Below are 14,331 nucleotides of genomic sequence, written 5' to 3' on the forward strand. Positions count from 1 at the left end.
CATCGCACCACCGCACCACCGCATCACCGATCACTACATGCTATTCAAGAATTGAGATCGAGATTCACGAACTGGTAGTCTAGTACCAGCGCATTTTCCACATACCCGAACCCGTTCGCTTCCGCTTCCTCTTGCCCTTTCGCTCCCCGTTTCTCTTACCTACCGCACGCTCACTTCGCCAGCCAAAGTCCGGAGTCCGGAGTCCGGACAATCTGGTCACCTTACGTTAGTCTTCTTAGTCTTGTGAGCTTTGTCAGCAGTCTTGTCCATGTCAACGAACAAAACGTCATGACTCGAGTCAAGCATGACCGGACCGCATCGTCTATCTACACTAGTATTCGTCATTCGCATCTTCATACTTGCGGTTAGGTTAGGTTTGTTGCCCTGCTGAGCCGACCCAGGCGGGCAGGTATGTCAACTTGAGCGCTTCAATTCCTAGCGCCAGAAACTGGGCGTGTTGTTGGTGCGTCACTCACTTCTTAGGGCCCAAGTCTACCTAGCCAACTTGAAACTTCACAAGGAAGGGAAGGTAAGTAGAGAACGAAGAGAAGAGAAAGGGCAGACTAACGTGAATGCTTAAATCAGCCGCAAACTAAGGGTCCCGATCATTTGGTCAAAGTGCAAATCACTGTCTATTCAAGACCAGTTCGACATCCGGACCATCGGGTGTCACATGGACTTTGGGGTTCGAGCATCTCCAGCGTTTTCAATCTTTACGGGGGATTTGTGTCTTGTGTGCCTTTCCATTCTTGGGATATGCATAGATATGCACCCCTTCAGAGTTTAAAAGCTTCATCTTCTTTCCTGGTCCTTGGGTCCTTTGGTTCCTCTGGGTCCTTAAGATCCGTTGGAGGTAATAACAAGCATGAAAGCCAGCAACCAGTCGGAAATGCCGCCAGTAGAACTGATTGATTGCCTTTCATTCACAGACGCGGGAACGCCGTCCGACTCACCGACGTCGTGCTCGCTGCTACTGGCCACTACGGCTAGGGGAACCGAACGGCAATGATTGTATGTAACCGGTTAATCTGATTGTGCTGTTGACTGACTGGTTGTGACTGGTAGAGATAGCCGACTGCCCGGTCAAGCCGTCATGTGGTGTAACTTTACCGTCAAAGCACCAGTTACAGACTTGCAGTGGTCTGTCAAGATGCTTGGTCACATACATACCTATCCAAGTTACATTGCAATTGCATGCGGCTCGGTGGTACTGCTATCCAGCATCCAGCATCCAGCATTCAAATTATTATATCCAGTGACCGAGGACTTATGCATTTGATAGTTGGTACAAGGCATTTGAAAGAAATCCAGGATCTTGACAGTAGATTAACTAGATTCATCCGGATTGTAATCCCATTGGTGGGATTTCTTCCAACCGCTACCGAATCAAGTGAAGCCCAACTTTGAAGTCGCATTGTGGTGAGCCGGTGAACCGGTACATATTGTGGTTAATGGTCGGCTCGGCCCCATTTGCGGTCATCCAGTATACATAAGTGTTCCTTCGATTCAGGGGCCAAAAGTCTGGACCATCTGCGAGTGTGAAACAGGGGACGCCAACGGAAGTCGGATGGGTTCCCTTGGATTGGGGGCAGACGTCAATCTTGAAGGAACCTCCTAACCCCCGTCGCAACGTCAAACGGTGGATGTGCCCGAAGAAATAGAAAATTTTGCAACCAGCCAAGCTGACGCAAGGAAAGTTACACGGTACGAAACTCGGAGTCGGCCATTTGAATTGCTCACCAGAATCGCTCCACGGGCACCGACGACAGCGGAGAAAGAAAGAGGAAAAGAAAAGAAAAGCAGAAGAACAAAACCGCGACATGCGCGCCGAGATGACATTGTACTTCGGTACATATACCTCCGTCGCTACACAGCCGCGACACGACACATGGATATAACGGATGGAGTTCATGGTGGATCATTCCCTCTCATTTTTTGGGGGGGCTTGAGGTTTTGGGTCCCCCCCGTTCCGTCGGGTTTAATCGATAGTTTCGTTTCAATGGTTTCCACGGTTAAACACGGTTAGGTTCGTCGGGAAGGAGTGGATTTTGAGAATCCGTACCTGCATGCATTGGATCCCCATCCGCCGTTCGCAAAAAAATCCACATTTGCAGTCCAGGTGCGACTCGCAAGTCGACCATCAACAATCACACGTACGTCGGCTTTCTCTCGGTTCTTCGTCGTGAGATGTGAGACGCGGCGGCACCGCGACGACGGAAATCCTATGCGATGTCAGAACCTTCTTTTGAATTGTTGGTGTTCTCAGCCAGTTAGATCCCCGAAGATACTTAGCACTGGGACGGCGGCAGTAAAGAGCGGCAGTGGCTTGTGGGAGTGAGCGCCACACCCGGCCCGCAGCAGAATATTTCCGGCGCAACCACAAACTGACCTAATGATAAGCAGACACCAACCAAGTCTAACCATAATCCGACACCCATCGATGTGTGCTGCTAGCCAACCAGCCGACTGATTGACCGTCTTCGTTCCCGACCGTAGTTGCCGTGCCGTCTTGTCTATCGTTTCTTTTTGTCGGATGTGTGTGCGTTACCCTGGCTCGTCCCTGACAGAAAAGGTGGCACCTTTTGTTGCGCTCATCGCCCATGTACTACCCGAAAAGGTGCCACTTATTTTGTCGGGGACGAGCCTGGATTGCTGCCCTGAAGTTTGTCGCTTAAGCGATGCGACGCTATGTCATGGTGTCTCACTTGGGAGTGCTGCTCATCATTCTTTTGAGGGTAGTCTAACTTGTAGTTGCTGACTAAGTTTTGGCAGAAACAAACTAAACTAAACTAAACTAAACTATGTAGCCCCCCAGCTCTCGATGACAAGCTCGATCAAGCTCACAACGAAGCGAGTCGCAAAGGACCGAGAAAAGATGTTGCAGGCTGACAACTGGAGTGAGTGATACGACAGCCGATCACCACGTCATGGAGGTGTTTCTGATCGATAAGGGGAGTAAGAGCAAGTGCGAGCAAAACCAAAAAGCGAAGCAGACCATGACATCCAAGGCTCTAGACTTGGCTCTTGAGGTTTAGGGGACCTGAAGAACGTAGAGCGGGCTTTGCGCATCTATCTTTTTCTGGTTTTTGGTTTTGTTTTTTTCCAATTGAGACTTGGGCTTTTATCAGTTCAGCATTTCCCATATCAGGACATTGGGATTTCAGCCCTGGTCATGTTTTGTCTCTCCCCTCCCCCGAGGATTGATTCGGCTCATGGGACTGGGAAGTCTGGAGGATATGAACTTCCCTGGGGTGGTCGGGGTATCTCGCGGATCGGCATGCCTAGCGACTAGCCGGGCGGGCGGGCGACCAACATCGTCGCATCGCGCAGAAATTCATTTTCTATCCACGATGTCGAAACATCCACTTTGCCTCGTGCTAAGTAGACTAACTACGTGTAGACTTGTCAATCCTCCTTCCTCTTTTTTTTGCTTGACCTTTTGTAATAAAAAGGGTCCATCCATCCATGGTGAGGATTAAGCGTGGAAAATCGGGGGTTTGTGGATATCAATCCAACCACTGAGCGCGAGTGCGTGCCTGGCACTAGTGTAGTGTACCGAGCGAGAGCAAAACTAGCTAGCATTCAAGCGGCGGAAGATCGACGAACAGTGGAAAGCTTGTCGCGTGGACAAGGCGGGTCGTCTGGGACCTTGTTTTGTTTTTGCGCCTGGCCTGGCGAAGATTTTGTAGGATTTTCCTCGCTCACTGAGTTGAACAATTGCAATTTCTTGGCCACGTGTACTTGTTTGTTCACATACTCCGGAACTCCGGAAAGGTGAGTATGTACATAGCACGTGAGTCGTGTAGAATGAAGATCATAAAAGCTTGGTTGAGGGATAACTGCAACTCCTTTTGTCCTTTTCTTACTATGGTACCGAAGCTTCGGTTCGGTATTTGCATCACGCATCACGGTGACGAGTGATACTCGCTACCGTGTTTTAGGACGACCAAAAGCCGGTGGTGCAGTGGTGTGCTACCTTGCTTGGCACACTTGGCTTTACTTTGCTTTCTGGTAACGGCAATGGTAATGGCACGGGCGAACACCGAATTCCAATTGGAGGCGCGGAAGCGGAAAGCTTGGAGCCGAGCAAAAAAATTTCCGAGTTTCCGTTCGGTTGGACTCGTTGGCGGCGGTGATGCTATGGTAAACTTGCCTCTGATACGCTGAAAGTCCGAGAAAATGGTACGTGGACGCGGTACTTGTGGGATATCGCAACCGTGAACCGAACACAACCGAGAATGCCCACCTATAACTTCCCTATGTATGTAGCCGCGCATTAGCTTGTTTGTGATTTGAGCAGAGTTTTCCCCTTTATTATCCCAGGACTCGGGCTAATCGTCGCTTGTTGCTGTCGGCTACATCTAGGGCTTACCGACCCCGTAAAAGCGCGGTTTTAGAGGTGGGAAAGACGCATCCTGCAATGAGAACGGGTTTCGAAGTAGTTGCAACTTGTTGCAAGAGAGGCTGAAGACATGACCTGGTGCAGAATTTTAGGTGCAGCAAAATAGAGAATGAGAGAAAACTAGTAAAAATGTGAAGCAATCTCAAAAGCCCTTTACCACTCAGCTGTGTTCATTGTTCGTCCGTTCCTTCCGTCCGTCAAAAGGCCAATTAAGTCCCTGGCAGCCATTCAATTACTGATGAGACGCTCTATCCGTAGAGGTAGGCGAGTGTGACATGTATGATACATGTACAGTACGTACTGTATGTACTGCTGCAGCTTCAGTTCTTTGCTGCGGCCTGCTCGGTGATGGAATATGTACTAGCAAAACAGCGCACCAATTTCAAGAAGGGATGTCAGTGCCATGAATGAATTCGCTTAAGCAGCCATGGTCGCCGTACACTAGACCCGTCCCTCTTGGCAGATAAACCGTTACGTACTTGGGACGGGAATGTACAATTTACCCAGGTATACCCGTTGGGCATGTAAGCGTTTCATTCGGGCACCTGCCAAATTATGTTAAATGCCGGTGAAGCCTGTGAAGAATAGGTAAAGTGCACGCGGAAGCACGAGGGGTTCGCCCCGGTTATAACAGCGTTGCGTTTGGGACGTCAAGTCGGCGACCAAAGGATGGATACCCTAGCCAGGCCTTTTCCCGGGGACCTGGTTTGACGACGAAAGCCTTTCCTTTTTTTCTATGCATGGAAGAGTGGAACATCCCACAAGGCCGATGGTGTTTTGCTAGGGGTTTTGCGTGTGAGAGGTGCAATGGTGTGGGAGAGAGAGAGTGTGGGTGGCTGCAACGGGAGGGAGGGATGGTGGCAACAACGGTCGGACGGGAGGTGACCGGGGTTGTTGGGTCGAGTTCGAGGGGGGCTCTTCTTTCAAATCAACGTCGCAGTGGTTTTGGAAGCCCTTGGCAGTCACCTGCATAACGCCGACATTACAATGCCCATTGTTACGTGTAGTGACAGCCGAACATAAAGGGGTTTCTACGATACTACATGCCTAACACGGAGGCAGTCCTACCTACATAGCAGATAGTGGTGATAATGATGGAAATTGCTACAAGATAGCTCGAGATAATCTGCAATCACGACTGCTAATGGAGGCAGGTATAATTGCCCTGTATTATACGCCGCAATGTCGTACTTATAAGCCTGGAGAAAGGAATAAGGGGGCTTGAGGCTCACAATCCCCAAAACCACGAGTTGAAATGCCATGCCATGGTGGAGGACTTCAGTGAATGAACTTTGACTCCATAACGACCCGCGTTGGGGGAGTGCATATCCGGAAGACAAGATGATACGTACCTTTTGAACTTACCAGCAGAACTCCACACGCCCAAGCAAAAACCCTAAGTCCCAACTTCTCTTCCGGCCGCTGCATTCAACCTCACCACAACCCAGTATAGAGCTTTGCACCCAAAAAGCCGGCTACTGGGCGCGCTGCGTTTACTGGTTCATCCAGCATTTCGTTGCAGTTCCTCTTCGTAAAGTTATAAAGAAGTATTAATAAAGGAGTGACTTTGTGACTTGGCGCCAAGAGTAATGGCTTGGTCACTAAGGCGTGAATGGTACGTATCGTCTTGTCTTCCGGATACTCAATACCCGCGTTGGAGAAGGAAGAAAAAGGCGGAGGAACCCGACGTGGCTCACCCTAGTTGCGGAATTGGCGTCAAAGGTCTTTAGCGTCCTGTCATTGAACAGACGATCTCATGGGCGTGTGAAAGTCCGCTGTCGTGATTCGGTACAGATTGACGATGGGGAACGAGGATGATCATTGTAGCACAGACCAAGATGGGAATTGATGGACGACGGCAGTTGAATGGAAAACGAACCGAGAAACCAAACCAAACTGCTGGTAAAATCGAAGAAAAGGGTTTGAGACATCTTTTTGAGACCTCCACTTGTTCTGTTGCATCCGACGCTGTGGTTGAGATTAAGGTCTGGATTTTCCGTTCGCCTATATTGCCCTATTCGTGCACATACATCGGCACATCCCACCAGTAGGCGGCAGACAGCAAACGGGATGGTTGTTCAGGCACACCAATGATTTTTAAACTGTACCTTACATTATAGTTCTGTTCCTGCTTCTCGTGGTCATTGTGGTTACGGAAGATAAAAAAATCTCCACCGAGGCCCGTCCCGAATTTCGATGGCATGTGATCATCATGTTCGAAAACCGCCAAAAACAGAATGTGAAATTGTACGCAGACACCAACGCAAGAATTCAAGAAAAAACAAGAAAACCAGAGGTACGTACCGATGAAGACATCCACTTCTCGAGTTCACTAATCTCCGTTCGCCAATCGTTTGAGGGGTTGAGTTAGTGACATGTGGGGCAGGAGGGGCACCATCAAAAAGAGGAAAGAGCATCGCTGATCAATCTGGCACTCCTTGTCGGTCCTTGGCAGTCCTGACCGGTCAATCAATTGTGCCTTTGGCAGCTGGATTGCTTCGCAGCTGCCCACGTGCTTGGCGGGAACAACACCAAAGATGGTGAATCTCGGTCTCGTCCCACAATTCATCGTTTCGACATCCACGCATCCCCATCCATTCTGCCTGGGCAGAGCTGGGCATCTAGACCATCCCACATTGGGGAACACAGTCCACCACCTTCAAAGCATCCACAACCATGCGGGTCACGATAATGCGAGTCAGCATCTACCATCTTCCCTTTTTCAGTCAAACAAACATATTTGGTCGCCTTCTTTGCGTTGGACCAAGGCAAGCAGATAATCCCCCTGGCGATTACAGACATTATCGCCAAAACTCGACATGAACTGTCAATACATAGTCAACGGTCGGCCAGACCTTTGCGCTTTGACTTCCGGTAACCGAGTCCGACCCTACATCCGGCAGGTCCTGCAATGAGCCTCAAGGGAAAACGGTTTCTAGGGATCCAAAGACGGTAGGTGTCTTTCGTTGCTACGGTATGGTGGCTAAATCGACTGAAGAAGACGACCTCACTCAATGAGCCTACGCTGATCGGCATACAAGACAGACTCCACCAATGTCCCACATTTCCAAGTAACACCACTGCGGCCTATTCCCCTGTTACTATGTATAATACCGCAGACATGGCTCCCTATACACTACATTCGCGTAGCCCTTTGGGGAATTCTCGACAAGGTCAAAGACAAGGCCTTCAAACCAACCCTGCCTCCTGCAGAACACCCCTGGAACAATGGGGCTCTAATCGGTAAAGTCTCCTCTCTGGGGACGACCCCTGGTCCGTCCTTGAAAGGCTGCTTGGTCCTGGGGCAGAGTCGAGAACATCTTTAATCCGGTGGCTCCTCTGTCCCTAAGAGGTCCCACAGTCTCGCCTTCTTGCTCTTCTTTCAGGCTTAGGTGTGCTGTCTGTGTCTTCAACTCCGTCGTTCGTTATCTGATCCATACCCCAAAACGCCATTCATATACTCCACCCGAATATCAAAAATCCGGCCCGTGTCCGGGTTTCCGAATACCTTCATCCCGAGAAAGACGTCGACAACTGTGTGGCCGAAACTACCAAAAACACCAAAGGGTCAGAGCATGTGTCAGTAGAGGGCCATCCTAATCATGGGATCCATCCGAACCACAGTTGCCATTCTTGGCCTGTGCCTATTCTTGTTCTTCACCAATATCGCCTCTGCCGAACAAGTCATCGAGACGCCGCCAATCAATCTCACGGAGGCCTTGGGGAGCTTGCCACATTGTGCTGTAAGAATACCGACACCAACGCCATGAGCACCAAGCACCAACATACCTAGTCACCCACTTCGACTGTACTATATCTGGTCATCCAACCGTCGAAACCGAACTTCACCGAGCCCACATCGACATGCATGTCGAGAATCACAAGCTGAACAGTGTCTTTTCCATATAGCTCAATTGCCTCGTCAACACCGTCACCACCGTAGGGACATGCGGCACTCTGTTAAACCCCAACCTGGCCGACTGTGTGTGTCACAGTCAGCAAATCAACGACCTTTCGGCCGCGTGTATCCATGGGGCTTGCACTATCAAGGAATCTCTTAGTGAGCATCTCCCATGAACCAATTGCTGAATGGAAGCTAACCCTCCCTCGAAGCCGCCAAGAACATCACCTCCCACCTCTGCCACGAGCCCATCAGGAAGAACACCACCATCGTTCCCGTCCTTGCCGTGTTCCTCGGCCTTGCCCTATTCGCGGTCGTTCTGCGGGTGCTTGCCCGTGTGTTGACCAGGGCTTATTTCTGGTGGGATGATTTGTGCAACCTTTTCGCCTTCTGCGGTTGCATTGGTTTCAGCTCTCTCAACTTCCGATCGATTGACCATGGCTACGGACTTGATATTTGGTATGTCAAGTTTGACGACGTCACTACAATTTTGAGGGTAGGTCTAAATAAGCTTGGCTCTTTTGGTGTACTTTTCCTCGGATGTGTCACTAACAGCGAGCGTCACAGTTATTCTACGCCAACATGTTGCTGTACACGGTCTCCCGCTTTTTTGTCCGGGCCTCCATCATTCTCTTCTACCTCCGCGTATTCCCCAAGGACAACAAGGTCAGCCGCATTCTTACCTACACCATGGCCTTCAACGTCGTCTACAACTTCAGCTTCTTGTGCGCCGTCATCTTTCAATGCACCCCCATCAATAACTTTTGGTTGTCTTGGTCGGGAGAGAGCCAAGGTCACTGTGGAAACGTGCAGGCACTTGTCTGGTCCGCTGCGGGTACGGGTATCGCCTTTGACATTTGGTTGCTTGTCTTGCCGTTCCCTCAGCTGTTTGCTCTCAATCTCCACTGGAAGAAGAAGGTTATGGGCTGTGTGATGTTCAGCGTTGGTGCTTCGTAAGTTACTACAGAGCCGTCTGCTTTTTATTGTACAGGTTACTAACTTTGTTGTGCGCAGTGTCATGATCATCAGTTTGATCCGACTCAAGACCATTCCCCATTTCGCAAAGGCCGAGAACCCAACCAGTACGTTCCACCACAACTACACCCGGATTACCCAAGCACGTCGGATGAATCACTACTGACACATAAAATAACAGGGGACATTGCCGATCTTTGCATTTGGTCTGGCGTCGAAATCGATGTCGGTGTCATCACCCCCTGCCTTCCTAGCTTACGACTGCTGTTCCGCAAGCTGCTCCCCAGCATCCTCGGGACAACTAACAAGTACGAGCTCGAGCCCGTGTCAGCCAGCGCCAGCACCGCCATGAACAAGAGTCTTGCCAGCAAGAGCAAACCCACATTCCACGAGTCCACTAAGACGACAATGGACCATGGCCACGACGGGTCGTCGATAGGGACCAAGTGTACGCATGATGATGATCACTCGCAGCTGCATGGTGCGAGCTGCGAGAGCATTACCGAGCTGGTTACCGACTCGGATGAGGATTTCAAGAAGATGGGGTCCAAAGTATGACACTTGTCTACACGAAAGAAGTGCTGTCAAAGCTCGATTTGCTTGTTTTTTTTTTTCTTTTGTTCTTTTTCTTTTCTTCTTTTCTTTGAGTTCTGGATACAGTAATACCCGAACTGGAACAACAGAGAACAGTCACACACACACACACACAAAAGTTCTTTGCGTCTCTCGTTTATGGAAAAGGCGGCAAGAAAAGCTGAAGCTGGAGCAACGCACGTCTCATGACATAATTTTTGTGTACGTCTATTATATGGGTTGATGGATGGATGGATGGATGGATGGATGGGTATCATGGAATGGATATTGGAGGAATACTCAGGGACGACTGAAAGAAGAAGGGATGGGAAGCGATAGGATGGACGAAAAATCCGAGGCTACCTAGGAGGCAAGGAAGGAAGATACATGCATGGATACCAAACCTGCTAGAAATGAAGTGGAACATTTATACGTTATTTTACTTGAATGGACGGACTATTACCGTCAGTTCACGACAGATCAACTTGAAAGATTTATATATCTGTCGTATGGAATCGGTTACTAGACTCGACTGCCTCTTCGGTAAAACATAATATTTTTTCCAGCGGTCACATCGATGTCTGTATTGTCTGAGTTGGAGGATAGAGGTGTGTGCTGCGTATGGTAGCGGCGAGTTTTCTACCCACTTTCACTTTGACGGCAAGGAGTAATTTGTGAGTTCGCAAGGAACCAAGGAAGGAAAGAACGATACCTTGCCCCCATCCGGCTCCCTTCGGTCCACAACCTGAACACTATATAAGGCGGACTTCCCCTTTGTCCTCCTTCTCCCGAGTTTTCTCTCTCTCTCACACACACACACACAATCAATCAATACTTTCACCACCACTACGTCATTCATTCACCGTGATCATTTCCTTCCGCATAGTTGTTCACCAGTTCTCACACTGTCACGGAATGGCACGGGTGTAACGCAAGGGACGGCGGCCTCTGAGGTTCGGGTTTGGTGGAAAGTGGAAAGTGGATTGATCGGATGGGATCAGGACGCCAAGCCCGAAGAGAGTATATGAAGTACATACCTAGTACGTCGTGGATGGGTATTCGGCACTTCTTTTCTTCCTTCGACGCCCTCCGCTATTCGCTCCTTCCTTCCTTGCCTATCATCGGTGCTAGATTTGGTACACTACCTCATCTTGGTTTTCTTTTTCTTTTTTTTTTCCGCTCGCAATTCTTCTTGGATCTCGTAGCGTGCACTTCGAAATTCAGCGAAACTGCCAGGTCAGAATCGAGTGTCAACCCTCTTCTTAGGTTCCTCCTCCACCTCACCCAAGCATCGACACCTTCCGCTTGTATATGGTCAATATGACTACAGATTTCCCTCTTATGGGCATTGGATGGTGATAATGTTGTTGTTCTTGTTGTTGCTGTCATTGACTCTATCCCAATATCGGTGCGGACTTCGTTCCAAATCATCATTGCCAACGGCCCCTCTTTCTGCACCCGGAACCCGAACCCCAAACTTCGGCATGCCGAGTTATTGCAATCATGATCACCATGCGACCTAAAATCCGAGGCAAACACGGCAGACAGAAGAAGCCACCGAAGCTAGCAAACCGATCAACAACCATTGACCTATAGTAGACCTGAGCAACCCCAGACTTCCCCGCAAAGCCAAAATAGTCAGGGCTGTAAGTGGTCCAAGATGTGATCGCCATCCCTCCGATCTCGTGGCTTCCGGGACCCGCGGGTGCGGGGAAAGATTGTCTAGGTAGAAATGTCGGTGGGAGGGATGATATAACAACGGTTGTATTCCGAGATGGTCGGGACCTTGAACTCCTTCTTGTCTCTCAATAACCCAATATAAATCCACTGCCTTTCACGAAGCCAGCAAACACCATGTCAGACCAACAACAACCCCGTCCCTTCAAAAGAGCAAGTCTTACCACTCCCATCCCCCTCCCTTATATGCATACCTAACAGACATCACAGATCTACATAATAGGCGCCGGCCCCTCCGGCCTTCTCCTCGCCCTGCTCCTCTCCCGCCATGGGCGTTCTCCTTCCATATCCTCCCCTTCCTCCCTCTTCGGACCACCCGACGGCAGCGGTATAGGTATCCCAGTAACCATCCTCGAAGCCTCCCACGCACTCGACTCCCGCCCGCGCGCCGCCCACTACGGCACACCATGCATTCCCGACCTCATTCGCGCAGGCATCATCGACAAGATCCGTGATCGTGGATTTGTCCTGTCGAGTATGACGTGGAGGAAGCCCAGGACTTTTGAAGAAGTAGGCGGGTTTGAGTCGGGAGGGTTGAGGGGTGTTTCGCTAGATGGGCTGGAAGGGGTGCCGGAGGGGGTGTGGGGTTTACCTATAGGGACGGATGGGAAAGGAAAAGGAAAAGGAGAAGGAGAAGAAGAAGGAGAAGGAAAAGGAGAAGGAGAAGAAGGAGAAGAAGGAGAAGAAGGAGAAGATTTGAGGACGCATTGTCTTGTTTTGCAGGATTTGTGTAAGGTGATGCTTGAGGAGTGTGTGGAACGGGGGGTGGAGGTGTGCTGGAGGCATAAGGTTGTGGGGGTTGGGCATACGGGTTTGGGGGATGAGGATGGGGAAGAAGAGAAGGGAGAGGAAAAAGGGGAGGAAAGGGGGGCTTGGGTTGAGGTTGAGATTACGGGGGAGGATGGGGAAGTGAAGGAGAGGAAAAAGGTCGGTGGGGAGGGATGTATCGTAGTGGGCGCGGATGGAGCGAATAGTGCGGTTAGAAAGGGACTGTTTGGGGATGAGTTCCCGGGGTTTACCTGGGATAGGACGATTATTGCTACGAATGTGAGTTTTCAATTCAACCCCTTGCTAAGAAAGAATGGTTGGATACCAGGGAAAGAAGTGCATATGGAAACGAAGAAGGCGTGACATGCAATGACTAACGGACATGAACAGACATACTACGACTTTGACAAATTCGGCTGGTCCGACGCCAACTTCATCATCGACCCCGAGAACTTTTTCGTGCGTCTTTGTCCCATCACTCCCTCCATCTCCATCTCATCACTAACCTCTACCACCTCTGGAAATAAACACAGATGGCAGCCCGCATATCCCCCTCCACCCCCTCCACCCCCTCCCACCCTTCTCTGTACCGCATCACCTACGCCGAAGTCCCCAACCTCACCCACGCCCAATACCTCGCCCGCCAACCCTTCAAATTCCAATCCATCCTCCCCGGCTCGCCCACCCCGGACCAATACCAACTCCTCACCCTCTCTCCTTACAAAATGCACCAGCGCTGCGCGCCCTCCTTCCGCGTTGGTCGTGTGCTACTAGTAGCAGACGCCGCCCACCTGTGTAACCCGTGGGGAGGCCTGGGTATCACAGGCGGGTTCGTCGATGTAGGCGGGCTGTATGATTGTCTGGCGGGCATCTGGGATGGGAAAGCAGATGAGGAGGAGATTTTGGAGCTGTATAGTGAGAAGAGGATGGAGAAGTGGAAGACGGTTATTGACCCGGTGAGTCAGGAGAATTTTAGGAGGGTGAGTGGGCAGTTGGAGTTGGAAAAGGATGAGTTTTTGGGGGCGTTGAAGGAGGTGAAGGGGGATGAAAAGGGGGTGGGAAAGGTGTTGTTGGGGATGATGGGTGTTAGGTATGATTTTACGGGGCATTATAGGCGGTGAGGCACTGGGGGGAAGGGGGTTGTGTTTTGGTCTACTGGTCGAGGGAGAGAGAATTTCGAGAGTGTTGGGAAGATTGGGCGGGCAATGGTCTATTCTATCTACCATTGATCACTGAGGATGGTAATCCCTCGCGTACCTGAAGAGGATGATTGGATTCGTCGGTAGGCATTGGAAATAGGGCCTGTCCGTAAGCTGTATCATCGCCTTTTGATACCAATTAGTAAAGAACGTAGCAGCACCAGTCAGTATACGACTGCAACTAACCGGCAACCTGCAAGTTGACGGTGCCCGGAATGTCTCCCTCCTTTGCATGGCTTCCACGTGGGTTAGCAGGGGTTCAGATTTATCGTTAGCTGAGAGGATGCAACGGCAGGGGTGAAGCTTTACTCACGCGCAAGGTGCTTCCCTGTTGTCCTTGTTTGATCAGTCCTCATGATGCATGTGATTTACATATTTTCTTTGGTAGTAGTAAGATCAAGGATACAAGATCAAGTAAAGAGATCGCAAGAGGAAACCTCCCAAGCTCAGCCTCAGAAATATGATGCTAAGCATTAGTATACATTCCACCGAAATAGATCTCGGATCGGCCGTGATATAGCTACCGAGAATCAAGGACACCTGGAGGGTATGGCTGGCAATAACGGCAAAGTGTTATCCAACAGCCAAAGAGGATGTAAGCCATGCATTGTCCTGAATGCAAACAAATTGGGAACGTTAATAACCAATGCGGAGAATTACCCTACGCTGGGCTGGTTGTCCATGAATCTGGGGATTGGCGGTGTCCAATCATGGAGACTCAAGGCTGTCACTGTGACGGTGGCTTCACTGCGAGCGTTCTCGGTACCATCCAATGT

At 50.2% G+C, this 14,331-nt stretch overlaps 2 protein-coding genes across 2 annotated transcripts; both read left to right on the forward strand.

Annotated features, from left to right (window-relative positions):
• Positions 1 to 7,207: 7,207 nt before the first annotated feature.
• Positions 7,208 to 10,108, forward strand: NCU05060 (hypothetical protein). Its single transcript, XM_951341.2, has 7 exons — positions 7,208 to 7,354; positions 7,448 to 8,145; positions 8,312 to 8,462; positions 8,516 to 8,799; positions 8,871 to 9,256; positions 9,318 to 9,385; positions 9,460 to 10,108. Exons 2-7 carry the CDS (start codon positions 8,005 to 8,007, stop codon positions 9,834 to 9,836), a joined length of 1,407 nt encoding a protein of 468 aa, XP_956434.2. The 5' UTR covers positions 7,208 to 7,354; positions 7,448 to 8,004; the 3' UTR covers positions 9,837 to 10,108.
• Positions 10,109 to 11,212: 1,104 nt separating this feature from the next.
• Positions 11,213 to 13,477, forward strand: NCU05059 (monooxygenase; the record flags this gene model as incomplete). The annotated part of the gene is made up of 5 exons (XM_951340.3): positions 11,213 to 11,342; positions 11,448 to 11,497; positions 11,799 to 12,635; positions 12,747 to 12,815; positions 12,890 to 13,477. The coding sequence occupies 5 exons, from the start codon at positions 11,213 to 11,215 to the stop codon at positions 13,475 to 13,477; spliced, it is 1,674 nt and encodes a 557-aa protein (XP_956433.3).
• Between the last annotated feature and the right edge of the window lie 854 nt (positions 13,478 to 14,331).

This window comes from Neurospora crassa, linkage group VI (assembly GCF_000182925.2).
Source record: "Neurospora crassa OR74A linkage group VI, whole genome shotgun sequence".
In the NCBI taxonomy this organism is placed as follows: Eukaryota; Fungi; Ascomycota; class Sordariomycetes; order Sordariales; family Sordariaceae; genus Neurospora; species Neurospora crassa.

Bases quoted from the DNA above. Each gene is read 5' to 3' on its own strand.
- NCU05060 (XM_951341.2), top strand. From the start codon at position 8,005: ATGGGATCCATCCGAACCACAGTTGCCATTCTTGGCCTGTGCCTATTC. The intron at 8,800-8,870 runs GTAGGTCTAAAT...CGAGCGTCACAG, and splicing joins ACGTCACTACAATTTTGAGG to TTATTCTACGCCAACATGTT. The intron at 9,386-9,459 runs GTACGTTCCACC...ATAAAATAACAG, and splicing joins AAAGGCCGAGAACCCAACCA to GGGACATTGCCGATCTTTGC.